Below are 18,914 nucleotides of genomic sequence, written 5' to 3' on the forward strand. Positions count from 1 at the left end.
AAGCCAAGCGCCTTCAACAAGTGAGGCGTCACAGGCAAGCCAAGCGCCTTCAACAAGTGAGGGCATGCAAGCGCTTCAACAAGTGAGGTGCAAGCAAGCGCCTTCAACAAGTGAGGCCTCACAGGCAACCCAAATGCCCTCAACCAGTGAGGCTTCAGCAGCTGGCAGTCAAAACTAACTTAGCTTAATGAACTGTACAGTAATTTTAAGTGTTAATTTTAGTGTTGTGTTAGTATAGGTTACGTAAATTGTTAAGAATTTTTAACTTCAAGATGTGTGGCATCAATCAAGAAGACGAACACCAACAAGGTAAGTTGAGGTTTCTAGTTGAATATTTAATAATTGTATGTGGCAAGGCAATTCAAATTATGTTGTTTGTAGTATAAAAATAGTTGAAAATGGTCACTTTTGGACTCGTAGGTGAAAAAGTACCATTATCCGAAAAATGTGATAATCCGGCTGGGGGTCCTTCCCATATAGTCCGGATGATCGAGTAGAGACAGTACCTGTTATAACTCTCAAATTTTATCTTACTTTAATGTACCTACTAATCTTTGTCAAATTTTCTTACAATGTACCTGTAAACTTTTTTAAATTTTGCTAGAATTTACCTATTTAAAATTATCTGTTAGATTAACCCTTACACTGCTCAGGGGTCCTGGGGACATTTACACCCCTGTGCACAAGAAAAAAAAAAAATTCAAAATTTTTTTTCGTCTTCTAAACATGTTAATTTGTGTCCCCTGAGCATGGGAAAAAAAAAAAAATAGTAGGTGACATATTTTGGGCGCAATTGACCGAGGAAGTCTGGCAAAAAGTGGGCGTTGACAGAGCAGTCGTCAGACCCGGTCAGCGTCACCCGCGCTGACAGGTGGGAGTTGCCACAAAGATATTATTACCTAATTGTTTCAATGTCTCCGATTGATTTTTTCTTAGTTTTTTTGCAGTAATATTATTCAATAGTGTGTATTGTAATATATTTATATAATAAAAGTGGTGAATAATCGCTATACTCAAAAGTATGATGTGCATATTAGTGATTCAATTATTATGTTTATAAAACAATAAACAAATAGTTTTGCTGCTATTACACTCTATACACAGATAATATATAAGTATCTGCATGTTTTGGTCACCATAACGAGCCACTAAGTTGGTATTGAGAGTCGAAAAGCAACGAGGAGTTACCGCCACACACCAGCCAGCCACTCGCTGTCACTCCCTCAACACACGCACTAAGCTTTCTTCCCCAACAATACCATTTGTGGTGTTATTACACTATATACAAACATTATATATAAGTATGTATATATTTTGTTCACCACAACTGTACAGCTAAGCTGATATAGTTAGTTCAGGTACTAAGAGTCGTCGCTATACACAGATGGCGGCTGGCGGTTCCCTCACTCATTCAAGGTCACACGCACTAAACTTTCTCCCCCAACAATACTGTTTGCAGTGTTATTACCCTATATACACATATTATATATAAGTATCTACATGTTTTATGCACCGTAACTGTACATCTAAGCTTGTAGTGCCCCCAAAGGGCATAGTGGCCACCTTCTAAACAGCTTGACAAATCGTGCAGACGACGTCACCTCCGTCACCCATATGGCTCCTCCCAGCATAATCCTTTTGCTGTTACACACATTATATATAAGTATTTACATTTGTGTTCACCATAGAGAACCACTGACTTGGTATGGTGAATGCAAACAATAACAGGTAGCCAAACAGTCAGTAAACGATGCTGTCTCCCTCCGTCACTCAGCATCACTCCTCCAACAGCGCTAATTATTACAACAATCCTGCTATTATCACAACCCTGGTTATTTATATCACAGTCATGGGTCATCTGTAATATTGTCATTACTAAATAATAACAATTATATATTTATTTTGACATTTTTCGGCGATGCTGTGGTCACAAGCTGAACAGCAATGCTGTTCACTTATGCTGCGTGCGCCAGCCTTGGTTGCTCCAACAGTACTGTGCCTCTCACACCTGAGAATATTGCCCACGATTTTTTTCTAAAATTGCGTCTGTTTACAAGAGCCCTGAGGAAGCTACTGTGAACCCCGTGTAGCCGCGGGCCATTTGAATCAGGCCTGGCACCCTATGGCGTATATAAACACCATGCGCACTGTGGGACATGTTACTCAGGGCGTATATATACGCCATGCGCAGTTTAAGGGTTAAGGACCTGCCCAAAATGCTGTGTGCTAGTGGTTTTACAAGGATGTAAAGACATCATTGCTATGTACTCTCACAAACCCAATGTACCTTCTTGTAAATAAATAAATAAATAAATAAATAAATAAATAAATAACAGAAGCGGAAGGACATGGGGCACGGATGAAAACTGACTAACACCCCCAAGTCCGAGACCCTATAACCAAAACAGGGCAGTCTCAGACATTCGGGCGAGCAACCAACCTAGCGCGCTGCAGCAACTTGCAGAAGCTGCATGCAATGCAGAAGCTGTCTGCACCCTAAGATCAATATTAGTGGATTGGGTGATCTGGAGAACAAGCAAGCAACACCACTCGCAGGACTCCGGGTCGAAGGTGTCACCAACTCAATGGGCAGCATGATGGTGGCAAAACAGGTGACAGGTGTCACCCAGAGACAAGAGGACAGAGCAACCTTAAAACTCACACGAAGCAAGAAGAGACCCAGTAGATGCTTCCATTGATCCACTGAGCCCCAATATTGTTTTCCAGGTCCTTTAGATGTTCTGCTATGGAAAGCCCAGGCAAGGTACTGCTAACCGGCACCCCATACTACCAAGCAAACAACTAATAGCTGAACCCACGGGAGGTGTACACACATGGGAACCTAGTGGAGGGCCACCAAGAATACAATATATGTAAGTGTCAACAACACCAAGAGCAGACCCTCCACCACAAAACAAAAACAAAAAAAGAAAAACCCCGTACGAGTACAACGAACCCAAGCGGATCAAGGCCGGCCGCTATATCAGGTGAAGAACAGCTACACAGTACCATGCAGTACCAATACCAGTGACAAAATCACCACCTACTCAGAGACGAACAGAGGCGCACAAAACACCCCAGCTGACTCCAAGAGCGGACAATTAACGAGCAATAAAAGACCTCAGTGGAGGTAGCCCCCAAGCAACTTGTGGAAGATGACCCTAAGCCACAAGGGTAGTACAGTATCCACTCAATTTAACGGCCTCTTTTATACCGATCTGCCGGTATTAACGACCGGTTTGGGAGACTGGTATCTGGAGCCTGCTATACCGGTCTGCGGTCGATATTACCGACGGTCGGTATTGGGTTTGTTTTGGCATCAGCGTCCCCTCACATGGCGACCAGGCCACCGACCTGGATCGTCCAGTCATATATTACATCTTAATTTTATTTTAAAATGATTCACTTTAACCCCCTAACTGCGTTGCCTCCAAATGTGACACCCCCGCAGTGCGCAGGAAATAAATTCTCTGGAAAAAATTCTTTTTTCTTTTTAAAGTGTCAAAAACCCTTCCCTGAGTATGGGATGTAAAAAAAAATTTGAAATTGTACTTACTTTGGGTGCTATGGGGTCTGGAAGTTGGGGCGTGACGTCATCATTCCCCGTGCGCCCGTGGTGTAAGCTCTCAGAGGCGGTGGGGCGCTCGGGGCGGAGCGCGCGAGTTGCCGCGAATATATTTTTGTTCATTTATTGCGCACATTTCCCAATACATTTTCATTGTTTTTATGTGCCAATTCAATGTATAATGAACACGTACACTATAATATCGCAGTACAACATCCGTACTGTCCGTAGACACTGTGTTACGTGCATCACAAACAAGTTCACTTATCCTGCACAATTTCCAATGTATCATGCCAAATAAATTTATATTTACACTTTATATACACACTGTACAGTATCACACACTATATACACACACCATAAACACACTCAGTACTCCGCGAGTGTGTGATATGCTGCGAAACAGCCAACGGGGCAGAGTGGCACCTTGCACTCCACACACCAGGTGCTGATACATCTTCGTTTCTGTTCTCTGCGGGTAGTGTTCCTGCATACTATACAGGCACGTTTACCCTTCTCCCGTGATGCTGTGCCTGGCATATACTCGAGCATATGTACTCCGAAGTTCTCATTACCCCTCAATCTGTCTGGAGCTGCATGTGGCATTGTTGCTTGCAATCCGCGCGGTACAACAGAACCCTCCTTGCCATACTTTACTAGCAGCTGTGACACAACACCAGCACTGAATGTACGTATAGACGGTCTCCTGCCAGATTTTACTAAGTACATATTGAAGCAGTTGAGCACTGCAACATCCATCAGGTGGAAGAAGAACTTTTTAGTCCACTTCACAGACTTGCGCACGCACTCCACTCCACCAAGCATCATGTCACACTTATCGACGAGGCGCATGTTCACGTTATAGTCTATGACACAGTCTGGCTTATACACGGTGTTGCGTGTCTGAAAGTGGACTTTCCCACTGTCCAACATGGCACCGGTGTGAATCGTACTCAGCATATTCACCTCGCGTCTGTCCTTCCACCGCACTGACAGCGTATTGTCACACTTGCGCAGCTGGCACTCACCCACGGCTATAGCTATACCGAACACTGGCATTTCCTTCCTATGGCTCTTCACAGTGCCACATACGCCGGTGTTGTGGGCAAGGAGGTATCTGGTCAATAAGGGGCTGGTGTAATAGTTGTCGGTGTACAGTACATGCCCCTTGTTCAGCAACGGTTCCATCAGGGTTTTTACAACACTGCCAGAGAACCCGTGTTCATCTTGAGCCGGTATGTCGACGTCTGTACCAGAATATAATATCATGTCCAAGACAATACCAGTCTCACAGTCGCATAGCACAAAAAACTTCAGTCCAAATCGGTGCCGCTTTGATGGAATGTACTGCTTGAATGCCAGTCGCCCCTTGAACAGTACAAGCGACTCGTCAATAACCACATTCTGTCCAGGTACAAAATAATCCCTGAACTTCCCTCTCATGTCACTGAACATTTTCCGTACTTTCCACAGTCTGTCGTGTCTGTCCTCATTTGCATTATTCTCGAAATGCAGGCACCTGAGAATCAAGAGATACCTATCACGCGACATGTACCGGTTGAACACAGGCGTTGGAACAAGGCTGTCTTTGCTCCAATATTCCTGGATGACAGCTTTCTCAGAGTGCTTCATCATCATGGTGAGTGCCAGAAACACGTACATTTCGTTGATTGTCGTGTCCTTCCATCGTGTGAGCCGTGAGGCAGGTAAAATGCCTTCGTCTATGAGGCTGTGAGCGAACCTGTTTGTCTCAGTCACAAGATGCGTCATGAATACATTGTCAAAATATGCCTGAAAATATTCCATGTCTGCCATATCATCACCAGTATATGGGAATAATGGTGTAACACCAAAATCGCTATCATCAAATGTTGGTATTTGAGGGGCAAATGTGGTGCAATCCTCCCACACAAGTACACCAGGGGGTTTGGTGTTGGCGCCAACACCACGGCCAACACCACCACGAGCACCAAAACTACGGCTACGTCGTCCGCTGCTTCTGCTGGAGCTGCGTGAGGGTATGCTAGGCGCTGAGGCAGATTTACGTACTGTACACCTACCACGAATAAATGATGTTGAGGGGCCACTGTCGTTGTCCACATGCTGTGAGGCACGCTGCCGCCTGCCGCGGCGTGTTGCTGAGGTAGCAAAACCCCGCCTGGTAACACCACCACTGCTCATACTCGGGTCGTCCACACTACTCGTATCGGAGCCAATGTCACTGAAGCCCGAGAATGATTCGTCACATGTACTATCACTGAATAAACTACTAGCGTCTGGGGACATACATGATGGTGGTGATGATAACGGTGTTGACCCAGGGCGGCGAGGCAGGCCGGGCGAGGCACGAGTACCCCACACACTCGCCACATCTTCCAATTCTGTCTCTTCCTCACTCGTATCAGATCTCTGAGTTAGGTCTTTATCTGGATCATAGTCCAGGTCATCATCCAGAGCACTGTCATCATACAAAATATCGCGTATTTCCTCCTCAGAGAGTCGTTTTCCATGACCGCGGGTCACCGTGGAGCGGGAGCTCGTAGAGGATGCGTCAGACATGGTTGCTGCCGTGAAACTGAGGCTCCCCACGGCCGCAGGGCATGCTGGGATTTTTTTTAAGATGGCGGACGATCACTGGGGCCCCCACCCACCCATACCATACCCGCGTCACCGCGCGCCAGTTTTGAATGGAACGTGAAAAATCAAAATACCTGGAGGCGCGTTGCGCAAACCAGACGCGAGCCTGCAGGCGCGTTGCGCAGTTTAAGGGTTAATGAAGAAAATTGTAAATTATTATTAATAAAATATTTTGAAACAGTTTATATTAAGCAAAAGTCTTTGTTTTCTTATTAAATACCTTTTATAGTATAGGCACTAGGTATTTTTTTTCCCACGGACCTAGAATGTACTCCGCCAGGCCATGTGTTCCCAGTGTTTACTGTGAACTCGCGCGGCTAGCTTCAATTGTGAAGGATATTACTGTACTGTAATTGTGATCTTCTTTTTAATTTACAAAATGCCAAAAGTTACCCAAAGGAAGCACCTGACGGTTGCACAGAAGCTGGAGTTAATTAAGAAACTTGATAAAGGATATTCTCATGCACGAGCAGCAGCAGAGTTTAACATCGGGAAAAGTACAGTAAGTGACATCAAGAAACAGAAGGATACTCTATTAAAATATGCCTGAAAATAAGTGTACATACAGTATGTACCCTGTATACAATATAAACAATATAAAACAAGCGCTGCAGAGGATGACGTAATCTTCACAGCTTCGTAATCTTCAGCTTCATTAAAAGTAAGTCAATTTACCAATTTTATTATAGTATTACAAGATACTATATTATTAATTGTTTGTTATTATTAATTGTTTTTTTTCAACAAAAGCTACATATTAGTCTCTGCAAATGTATATTCTATCGTCAGTAGAGAATAGGTGAGCTCAAAATATTTCGTCTTGGCTAGCTCTCAGTGACAAGGCTCGATCGCCATTGTTATGGCATGGCCGCCACAGCGTGTGTTGTAACATTAAAAATACATACAATACAAAATACATTATTACAAGACTGTTCAGGGTAAATCAAAACACATCTCTAAAATATTATTGAGAAAATATTAACTTGCTGATTGATACATGAAATATTTTGCAATACAAAGGAATGAATCAATTTTTTCCCACCCATCTGGGCTTGATCAGACCATGTTCACACATCATCCATGCAGCAGCCAACAACTAGCTTAATCGTCGGTGTGGCACTAAATTGGAATGCAATTACACAATGAACTTTATTTAATTTTAGTTATACAGTATAAAATATATCCTACCTGAATGTTACTTGAAAAATTACCCGACCCGACTTAACTTCGGAAATAATGGAGCTCCGGAAATAACGACTAGGGTACAGCCCCATATAGGCCGTTAAATTGAGTGGATACTGTACTTACAAGGAACCTAGGGAAGGTAACCATAGGCATATGCAACCCGAGTACTGGTGAAAATACTCCCGGCTTGCACATCACTACAGGACAGGACCACACCACAAGGCACAGCATTGAATAGAGTCTGGAGCCAGAGTCGCATGACCCCCAGGTCTCACATCAGCCACAGAACTAACGAGTTGGATAGCCGACACTGGGGTCTAGGGTTCCCCCTTTCCCCCTCCCAGGGAGGGGGGGGGGGAGCTGTGCAGACAGCGGTGTGGTGATGGTTGTGACATCATGCTCGTTTGCTCGTTTTTCATTTCAGGAGTTTTGTCCAACAGTTCGGCTTTCAGTACAATATTTTAACCAAATAGGGTTTGTTTAGGGGCGCCTACCTTTTTGGGTGCCTGAACTGGTCCATGGAAGACATAGAATGCTTCCAACCACACAGGAGTTTTTATAGGCAATTGCTCCTCGTGCCTCACTGAGGGGGAGGGGGGGGAGAGGGACAGGTTCTATCTCGTAATTCCCAGTAGGCCTCGAACTCCATTCGCACTGACTGATGCCAGTGTCTAGTATATTCATATCAGCCCGGATAGCTTCGGGGAGCCGAAGGGGATCCTCCAAAGAAAAGATTCTAAAACTGATGGCATTCTTTCTAAGATCAGATATTATGTACCTCGCCCTGCCCTGGTAACGCTCTATTACTCTCTCATCTATCCTTATCTCAATTATGGTATTTGTGCTTGAGGTTCTACTACCCAAAATCATCTATGTCCTCTAATTACTCAACACAAATCTGCTATTATAACAATAACAAACTCTGACCCCGGACAGCACTCGGCACTCTTACTTAAATCTTCGAATATGTTAGATATTAAGTCACTGCACATCCTCTCAAGTGTACTCTATATATTTAAAACTCTGAACTGTAATGCCAATCCTGACCTTAACCCCTGGGCTGCTCTGGGCTATATGGCCTTCAACACCCACAGGCACAACAAAAAACAACAAAAATTCTTCCCCCTCTGCACGTGCAGAGAGGGGGAACAGAAAAACCCCACACCACAAAACTGCACAACGGGGCCTGAGGCCCCTCATGTTAGCCCCACCCCAGCCCCGGGAACCCACTCTGCAGGCCCCGAGGCCAAGCTGTCCCCTCAAAGCCCCAGCGTCAATAAAAACCCCGGGGCAGCCATGAAACACACGAAAGAAGGGAGCCCACTAGGCTCTGGAACTTGAACCGAAACCGGAGGATAGGAAAGGGGCGAGATGAAGACCCCAAGGTCATCCCCAGCCAGCACAATGAGGCGAGGACAAGACAGAGAATCCAAGGAACATGGAAAAACCAAGCCCGGCACAGCAAGCAAGACCGGCAAGGAAGGAGAGCCCCAGAGGGAGCACGGAAGGGCCGAACATAATGCCACAACCAACCCCGACACACAGCTGCAGTACCAAAACCGCAGCAAAACGTCACCACACTCCCCGAGGAAGCGACAAAGAAGATAGATAAATCCTACACGAGTGGCACACAAGGGGACACAGGCGGAAACCGAGCACCCAACTGAGCCACAGGGATGGTAGAAGAAACGTGTGCAATGTAACAGGCAATCAAAGGAACACATTAGGCAGCCCAACATGGGCTGACCCCATACACAGCCCCAAGAGCGGAGATGAGAGCACCCAAGAAGCACAGAATCCGCCCGACAGGCAAACAACAGGGGAGAGGCGGAACCAAAGAGCCAGAACCCACCCTGCAAGCACAAGGAGGCGAACACAAAACCTCCGACATAGGAAAACTTACTACCAAACAGGCACCCCCACCGTTGCACTACGGAACAAGGTGGAGGCGGGGCCCCGGACTCAAGCAAGGTTAGACAAGCATAGGAGAGGGGCAGGAGGAGTACAGGCAGGAGCCGCCTCGGAAGGGCCAAGAGGCCACCCGCAGACACCCGTGAACCGAGGAAGGAATCAGGTGGAGAGAACAAGAGCTGCCCAGTATGGGCTAATAGCCATGCAGTAGGCACCTCGGGTGATACGGTCCACGTTCTCAAGTACGTATGTACACCCATTCCTACTCCCAAAAACAAAAACAGCGTAAGGACGAAGGAGACGCCAAACCGCACCAACTCACCTGCAGAACATAGGCGCTGAAGGGCCATGACGCAAGCTTTCGAGTCCGTATCCGCCGGAGGTGGCCAGGGCGCCCATGCTGGAGAGGAAGGGAGCAGCGAAGGAGGCTCCCCAACGCAGGGAAAAACCTTGTGACTTCCCCACAGCGGCACCCAGAACACCCCCAAAGCAACGGGGCACGGATTCGATTAAGAAAAGAGCGAGAGGCGAAGCCCCACCCCCCCGAGAGAAAATGGATGCAGAACATGTGTGCACACTGCCCAGAACCAAAACAAACTCCGACGGCGCATGCGCAGGATGCGAAAGAAAAGTAGCCCAACAAGGCAAGAAGTAGCCCAACCAGGCGAAAATAGCCCAACCAGGCGAAAAGTAGCCCAACAAGGCGAGAAGTAGCCCAACAAGGCGAGAAGTAGCCCAACAAGGCGAGAAGTAGCCCAACAAAGCCGAGAAGTAGCCCAACAAGCCGAGAAGTAGCCCAACAAGCCGAGAAGTAGCCATATCGGCTACAAGGAGCCCAACAGGGCGAGAAGTAGCCCAACCGGCGACAAGCAGCCCAACTGGCGACAGTAGCCCAAACTGCTACAAGGAGGGCAACGGCGACAAGGAGCGCAAACGGCGACAAAGGAGCGCAAACGGCTTCAAGGAGCCCAAACGGCTTCAAGGAGCCCAAACGGCTTCAAGGAGCCCAAACGGCTTCAAGGAGCCCAAACGGCTACAAGGAGCCCAAACGGCTACAAGGAGCCCAAACAGCGACAAGGAGCCCAAACGGCGATAAAGGAGCGCAAACGGCTACAAGGAGCCTAAACGGCTTCAAGGAGCCCAAATGGCTACAAGGAGCCCAAACGGCGACAAGGAGCCCAAACGGCTACAAGGAGCCCAAATGGCGACAAGGAGCCCAAACGGCTACAAGGAGCCCAACCTGTCCAGAACAGAAGGAACCAGTATGGAGGCAAACTCCGGGATACACAGGAGGAAGCCGCAAAGGCCAACCGCACCGCAGGCGAAGAGATGCGGTTAGCCGAAAACCTCCGGAAGACGGAACCGAAGAAACTACAGGGACATGGAACCGAACCCGGGGAGGAGCAGAACCCAAGCCCAAATCGTACGCAGAGGGGGAAAGAAAACCCCACTCCTCACAACAGTAAGCCCCACTCAGAAGGACGGAAATCCAGGCCAGGCGCAATGGAGCCCAAGGCCCCAAGGACGCTCCTCCCCAACCCCAGGAGCCTCTACACCAGGCCCCGGGGCCGAGTCGACCTCGAAAGCTCCGGCCCCACAAGAAAAAGCCGGGGCAGCCGAGAGAGCTGAAAGAGATGGGGCCCACTGGTCAGACCACGGAGCATCGGCCGGAGGAACAGACTCGAATGCCTCCGCAGCTACCCCGGACGGGGCAACCCCCGAAACTGCCCAAGTCTCAGAACCTCTAACCCCACCCCGACCCTAAAGCCTGCAGATGCGTAGGGGCCGGAAGCAGGAGCGGGAAAAACACGGGGGGGCTAGGAAGAACCAAGGCCGAAGCGACCAAAACCCCCAAGTCTGGGTCCATACACAAGCGGGGCAGCATCGGGGCATCCGGGGAAGCGACAAACCAGAGCGCGTTGCAACATCCTACCCTGCAATGCGCAAGCTGCCTGCACCCACGGAATTCATCAGCAGACTGGGTGAATGGAGTCACGAACAAGCAACACAGCTCGCAGGACTCAGGGTCGAATGTGTCACCGACCCAACAGGCAGCATGACGGAGGCAAAAACAAGGAGAGTCACCCTGAGACAAAGGAACAGAGCAACCCTCAACTCGCACAAAGCGAGAGGGGACGCAAGGGTCTCCACTATCGGACCCGAGAGCCCCGAGGGGTTTCCCAGGGCCCCTAGACTGGGTCTGCTAAGGGTTATCCCAGGCAGGGCACTGCTAACCAGCGCCCCAAACTACCAAGCAAACTGCTAAAGCTGAACCCACGGGACGCGTCCACTCGCGAGGGCGAAGCAGGGGGTGCCACCACACAAACGAACCTAATATAATGGGGGGGGGGGTGAACACAAGGCAGACCCCTACCCGGCAAAAACAAATATAAAAGAAAAACCACACAAGTGGACAACATACCCAGAGGGAACAGAGCCGGCCGTTGTCATAGGTGAAAACTAGCTACGCAGTACCCTGCGCCCCACCAGTGCTATAACTACCACTTACCCCAAGGTAAACAAGGGAGTAAAACCCCCAAACCCTCGGGGCGGCCAAACGCCGAGCAGTGAAAAGCCAACAGAGGTAGACCCAAGGTGACTTGTGGAAGGCAACCCCAAGCCCCAAGGGCGGTACTTACAGGGCACTCAGGGAAGGTGACCCTAAGCACATGCAGCCCGAGTACCTGAGAATACTACTCCCAGCTCACACAACCACTGTAAGAGCAGCACTGCAAACAAGTCACAGCACTGAGACAAGACCGGAGCTGGAGCCACACGTCCTTGCATTATCCCATCAGCCGAGGAACTAGGGCGGGGATCGCCGGTGTGGGGGTCTGGGGCTTCCCCTTCCCCCTCCCGGGGAGGGGGGAGCTGCGCAGACATGCGGCGCGGCTCGTGTAATTACCTAAGTGTAATTACCTAAGTGTAGTTACAGGATGAGAGCTACGCTTGTGGTGTCCCGTCTTCCCAGCACTCTTTGTCATATAACGCTTTGAAACTACTGACGGTCTTGGCCTCCACCACCTTCTCACTTAACTTGTTCCAACCGTCTACCACTCTATTTGCGAAGGTGAATTTTCTTATATTTCTTCGGCATCTGTGTTTAGCTAGTTTAAATCTATGACCTCTTGTTCTTGAAGTGCCAGGTCTCAGGAAATCTTCCCTGTTGATTTTATCAATTCCTGTTACTATTTTGTATGTAGTGATCATATCACCTCTTTTTCTTCTGTCTTCTAGTTTTGGCATGTTTAATGCTTCTAACCTCTCCTCGTAGCTCTTACCCTTCAGTTCTATGAGCCACTTAGTAGCATGTCTTTGCACCTTTTTCAGTTTGTTGATGTGCTTTTTAAGATATGGGCACCACACAACAGCTGCATATTCTAGCTTTGGCCTAACAAAAGTCATGAACAATTTCTTTAGTATATCGCCATCCATGTATTTAAATGCAAGTCTGAAGTTAGAAAGCATAGCATAGGCTCCTTGCACAATATTCTTTGTGTGGTCCTCAGGTGATAGTTTTCTATCTAGAACCACCCCTAGATCTCTTTCTTTATCAGAATTCTTTAAAGATTTCTCACATAATATATAGGTTGTGTGGGGTCTATGTTCTCCTATTCCACATTCCATAACATGACATTTATTAACATTAAATTCCATTTGCCAAGTGGTGCTCCATCTACTTATTTTGTCCAGGTCTTCTTGAAGGGCATGACAATCATCTAAATTCCTTATCCTTCCTATTATCTTAGCATCATCAGCAAACATGTTCATATAATTCTGTATACCAACTGGTAGATCATTTATGTACACAATAAACATCACTGGTGCAAGAACTGAACCCTGTGGTACTCCACTTGTGACATTTCTCCATTCCGATACATTGCCTCTGATTACTGCCCTCATTTTTCTATCAGTCAGAAAATTTTTCATCCATGATAGAAGCTTACCTGTCACCCCTCCAATATTTTCCAGTTTCCAGAACAACCTCTTATGTGGAACTCTGTCGAAAGCCTTTTTTAGGTCCAGATAGATGCAGTCAACCCAACCATCTCTTTCCTGTAATATCTCTGTGGCTCGATCATAGAAACTGAGTAAATTCGATACACAGGATCTTCCAGATCGAAAACCATACTGTCTGTCTGATATTATATCATTTCTCTCTAGGTGTTCTACCCATTTAGTTTTGATTAGTTTTTCCAATACTTTCACTATTACACTTGTCAATGATACAGGTTTATAATTGAGGGGGTCTTCCCTGCTGCCACTTTTGTAGATTGGAACTATGTTAGCCTGTTTCCACACGTCTGCTACGATTCCTGTACACAGGGATGCCTGAAAGATCAGGTGAAGTGGAATGCTGAGCTCAGATGCACATTCTCTCAAAACCCACGGTGAAACGCCATCTGGGCCAGCTGCTGCCAGCTGACGTGTGACGTCATGCTTGTTAGTTCGTTTTCCTGGGGGAGTTCTGTCCACTCGTTTGTCGATTTTTGTTGTTAACCAGAATAGGGGTTTGTTTTGTGGCGCTTACCTTTCTGGGTGCCTGTCCCGGTCGATGGCAGATATAGAATGCTCCAAATCGCATGTGCATTTCTATGGGCCATTGCTCCCCGTGCCTCTCTGAGGAGGCCAGGTTCTGGCTCGTGGTCCCCGGTAGGCCTAGAACTCCACCCACATCGACTGATGCAAAATAGTTAGGGTATCCATATCAGCCATGGATAGCTCCGGGGAGCCGTAGGGGCTCCCCCCCAGAAAATACACATAGGGGGCAACCAAGCAAAGGCAGATCCACCCCCCACCAGGCAGGGAAAACAAAAACAAAAGGAAAACCCCACAAGAGGACAACGTACCCAGGCGGAACAGAGCCGGCTGCCATAATAGGTGAAAACTAGCTGTGCAGTACCCTGTGCCCCTACCAGTGCAAACTGCCTCTTACCCAAAGGTGAACAAGGGAGCCAGAACACCCCAGCACACAAAGGGTGGCCAAAAGCCGAGCAGCAAACGACCAAACGGAGGCAGAACCCAAGGAACTTGGGAAAGGTGGCACCCAAGCCCCTAGGGCAGTACTTACCGGGCACCTAGGGAAGGGAACCCTAAGAAATACTCCTGGCTCGCGCACCCCCTATGAGACAGCCACCACACCACAAGGGCACAGAGCTGAAGACAAAAACCGGAGCCAGAGCACACAACTTCAGCCTAGCGCATCAGCCTCAGAACAAAGGTTTTGAATAGCCGGTGTTGGGGGTCTTGGGCTCCCCTTCCCCCTCCCAGGGAGGAATGTGCTGCACAGACGGCGGCACGGCGACATGGTGATGTCATGCTCATTTGCTCGTTTTTGTTTGGGGAGTTCTGTCCACTAGTTCGGCTTTTATTCTCAATTTCTTAACCAGAACAGGGGGTTGTTTTGGGATGCTTATCTTTCTGGGTGCCTGACCTGGTCGATGGCAGACATAGAATGCTTCCAACCACCAGGAAGCATATGCCATTGCTCCTCGTGCCTCTCTGAGGGGGCCAGGTTCTGGCTCGTGGTCCCTGGTAGGCCTAAGAACTCCCCTCACACTGACTGATGCCAAAGTCTAATATTAACATATCAACCTGGATAGCTCCGGGGCTTTCCTTAAAAAGGAAGGTCAGTCATAATATATTATTATTATATTGATAAAAACATAACACTAATTAATGTAATATTGTATGCTCACTGCTCTAATTCGCTTCAAGCAATTGTCAAGCCAATTTCGAATTGTCTGCTTTGCAACTTCCTCTTCAATGATATATTCAAGTTCCTCTCTGGCCATCAGTTCTTCCAACTGCAGAGACTTGCGAATGTCCACACTCCGGTAAGACAGCATGCTGGGAAATTTGTTATTGGTTAGAGTAATAAAATGATAAAAAAATATATAGTCAAATATTTCTGTTCCTTTAACATATTTAATGTAACCAAACTGAAATATCTTACTTGAGAACATCATGGAAGGTTACGTCATCACCATTGTGAAGACGCTCTAGTTCATAGCACATGTGTTTAAAGAGCAATCGGTCTTTTTCTGGGTCCACTTCTAGCCTTCCTTTTAATAGTCGCAGAATAAACTTTACCTGTGAAAAAACAAATTTATTCCTTAATTTATTTATGTGGGAAATTATTTGTTAAACAATAATAAAAACAGTACTGTAGAAGTTTGCTAATCTGAAGACCGCCGATCCAGAAATGCCCTAATCCAGTAAAAATTGTGTCCAGATAATGTTGTATCCCTATCTGGGCAGAATGTTAATAGAAGCCGGACCACCAGATATTTGTCTGAATCAGCGTATACTGATAAAGAGTTTGACGCCTAAAAATCTATCCAAAACCAATGGTCGACTTGCCATTGAATATAAAATGTGAACCTTTACCACTGAGAGATAAACAAGTGAAATGCCTGGCCTGACACTCGTTGTACACCACCACCAGGATAGGAGGAAGTCAGGGAGGGAGGGAGTCAGGAAGGGAGGGAGTCAAGAAGGGAGGGAGTCAGGCAGGGAGGGAGTCAGGAAGGGAGGGAGTCAGGGAGGGAGGGAGTCAGGAAGGGAGGGAGTCAGGAAGAGAGGGAGTCAGGCAGGGAGGGAGTCAGGCAGGGAGGGAGTCAAGAAGGGAGGGAGTCAGGAAGAGAGGGAGTCAGGCAGGGAGGGAGTCAGGCAGGGAGGGAGTCAGGAAGGGAGGGAGTCAGGAAGAGAGGGAGTCAGGCAGGGAGGGAGTCAGGCAGGGAGGGAGTCAAGAAGGGAGGGAGTCAGGAAGAGAGGGAGTCAGGCAGGGAGGGAGTCAGGCAGGGAGGGAGTCAGGAAGGGAGGGAGTCAGGAAGGGAGGGAGTCAGGAAGAGAGGGAGTCAGAAAGGGAGGAAGTCAGGAAGGGAGGGAGTCAGGAAGAGAGGGAGTCAGGAAGGGAGGGAGTCAGGAAGAGAGGGAGTCAGAAAGGGAGGAAGTCAGGAAGGGAGGGAGGGAGTCAGGAAGGGAGGGAGGGAGTCAGGAAGAGAGGGAGTCAGGAAGGGAGGGAGTCAGGAAGGGAGGGAGTCAGGAAGGGAGGGAGTCAGGAAGGGAGGGAGTCAGGAAGGGAGGGAGTCAGGAAGGGAGGGAGTCAGGAAGGGAGGGAGTCAGGAAGGGAGGGAGTCAGGAAGAGAGGGAGTCAGGAAGGGAGGGAGTCAGGAAGAGAGGGAGTCAGGAAGAGAGGGAGTCAGGAAGAGAGGGAGGGAGTCAGGAAGGGAGGGAGGGAGTCAGGAAGAGAGGGAGTCAGGAAGGGAGGGAGTCAGGAAGGGAGGGAGTCAGGAAGGGAGGGAGTCAGGAAGGGAGGGAGTCAGGAAGGGAGGGAGTCAGGAAGGGAGGGAGTCAGGAAGGGAGGGAGTCAGGAAGGGAGGGAGTCAGGAAGAGAGGGAGTCAGGAAGGGAGGGAGTCAGGAAGAGAGGGAGTCAGGAAGAGAGGGAGTCAGGAAGAGAGGGAGGGAGTCAGGAAGGGAGGGAGGGAGTCAGGAAGAGAGGGAGTCAGGCAGGGAGGGAGTCAGGAAGGGAGGGAGTCAGGAAGAGAGGGAGTCAGGAAGAGAGGGAGTCAGAAAGGGAGGAAGTCAGGAAGGGAGGGAGTCAGGAAGAGAGGGAGTCAGGAAGGGAGGGAGTCAGGAAGAGAGGGAGTCAGGAAGAGAGGGAGTCAGGAAGAGAGGGAGGGAGTCAGGAAGGGAGGGAGGGAGTCAGGAAGAGAGGGAGTCAGGCAGGGAGGGAGTCAGGAAGAGAGGGAGTCAGAAAGGGAGGAAGTCAGGAAGGGAGGGAGTCAGGAAGAGAGGGAGTCAGGAAGGGAGGGAGTCAGGAAGAGAGGGAGTCAGAAAGGGAGGAAGTCAGGAAGGGAGGGAGTCAGGAAGAGAGGGAGTCAGGAAGAGAGGGAGTCAGGAAGAGAGGGAGTCAGGAAGAGAGGGAGGGAGTCAGGAAGGGAGGGAGGGAGTCAGGAAGAGAGGGAGTCAGGCAGGGAGGGAGTCAGGAAGGGAGGGAGTCAGGAAGGGAGGGAGTCAGGAAGGGAGGGAGTCAGGAAGGGAGGGAGTCAGGAAGGGAGGGAGTCAGGAAGGGAGGGAGTCAGGAAGGGAGGGAGTCAGGAAGGGAGGGAGTCAGGAAGGGAGGGAGTCAGGAAGGGAGGGTGTCAGGAAGGGAGGGAGTCAGGAAGGGAGGGAGTCAGGAAGAGAGGGAGTCAGGAAGAGAGGGAGTCAGGAAGAGAGGGAGTCAGGAAGGGAGGGAGTCAGGAAGGGAGGGAGTCAGGAAGGGAGGGAGTCAGGAAGGGAGGGAGTCAGGAAGGGAGGGAGTCAGGAAGGGAGGGAGTCAGGAAGGGAGGGAGTCAGGAAGGGAGGGAGTCAGGAAGGGAGGGAGTCAGGAAGGGAGGGAGTCGGGAAGGGAGGGAGTCGGGAAGGGAGGGAGTCGGGAAGGGAGGGAGTCGGGAAGGGAGGGAGTCAGGAAGGGAGGGAGTCAGGAAGGGAGGGAGTCAGGAAGGGAGGGAGTCAGGAAGGGAGGGAGTCAGGAAGGGAGGGAGTCAGGAAGGGAGGGAGTCAGGAAGAGAGGGAGTCAGGAAGAGAGGGAGGGAGTCAGGAAGGGAGGGAGGGAGTCAGGAAGGGAGGGAGGGAGTCAGGAAGGGAGGGAGTCAGGAAGGGAGGGAGTCAGGAAGGGAGGGAGTCAGGAAGGGAGGGAGTCAAGAAGGGAGGGAGTCAGGAAGGGAGGGAGTCAGGAAGGGAGGGAGTTGGGAAGGGAGGGAGTCAAGAAGGGAGGGAGTCAGGAAGGGAGGGAGTCAGGAAGGGAGGGAGTCAGGAAGAGAGGGAGTCAGGAAGAGAGGGAGTCAGGAAGAGAGGGAGTCAGAAAGGGAGGGAGTCAGGAAGGGAGGGAGTCAGGAAGAGAGGGAGTCAGGAAGGGAGGGAGTCAGGAAGGGAGGGAGTCAGGAAGGGAGGGAGTCAGGAAGGGAGGGAGTTGGGAAGGGAGGGAGTCAGGAAGGGAGGGAGTCAGGAAGGGAGGGAGTCAGGAAGGGAGGGAGTCAGGAAGAGAGGGAGTCAGGAAGGGAGGGAGTCAGGAAGGGAGGGAGTCAGGAAGAGAGGGAGTCAGGAAGAGAGGGAGTCAGGGAGGGAGGGAGTCAGGAAGGGAGGGAGTCAGGAAGGGAGGGAGTCAGAAAGGGAGGGAGTCGGGAAGGGAGGTATCACATGTGGAGTATGCGTGTGTACCAGATGTTACTGGCAGTAACCCTACCAAGGGAGGGTGGCGGTTGGAGGTGTTACAAGAGTTGGTGAATTATATTGTTTTCTTATTGCTGTGGAGAGCTAGTTACAAATATTAAATAACACACCATAATATTTGAATAGTATTTGGTTGGCTATTTATTCACTTAAATATTTATATGAAAATAAAATGGGTTTTAACAGAACTAAAGCTGCATATGTTAAAAGTCATCGTACAGCGTGTCCACACCCACATGCTGACACTCGTGGGGGTGAGTTGGGAAGGGCTTGCATGAAGTGGAAGGGGGGGGGGAGAGAGGAACAGGAAGGAGACGTGTGATCACTGTCTCTGTCCAGTGTTGTCTTGCCCACTCGCCCACCAGACTGAGCTTGCTCGCCCACCCACCTGCTTTC

At 49.2% G+C, this 18,914-nt stretch overlaps 1 protein-coding gene across 3 annotated transcripts in view; it reads right to left on the reverse strand.

Moving 5' to 3' along the window:
• Positions 1-18,914, reverse strand: part of na (sodium leak channel non-selective protein na) — a 631,552-nt gene that overhangs the window by 58,340 nt on the left and 554,298 nt on the right. For all 3 annotated transcript variants that reach the window (XM_069314566.1, XM_069314565.1, XM_069314567.1), the window contains exons 28-29: positions 15,255-15,391; positions 14,998-15,148 (exon numbers count right to left, since the gene is read on the reverse strand). In XM_069314566.1, the coding sequence (XP_069170667.1) occupies positions 14,998-15,148; positions 15,255-15,391 (288 nt within the window). The remainder of the gene's footprint in view (positions 1-14,997; positions 15,149-15,254; positions 15,392-18,914) is intronic.

Source organism: Procambarus clarkii, chromosome 79, assembly GCF_040958095.1.
Source record: "Procambarus clarkii isolate CNS0578487 chromosome 79, FALCON_Pclarkii_2.0, whole genome shotgun sequence".
In the NCBI taxonomy this organism is placed as follows: domain Eukaryota; kingdom Metazoa; phylum Arthropoda; class Malacostraca; order Decapoda; family Cambaridae; genus Procambarus; species Procambarus clarkii.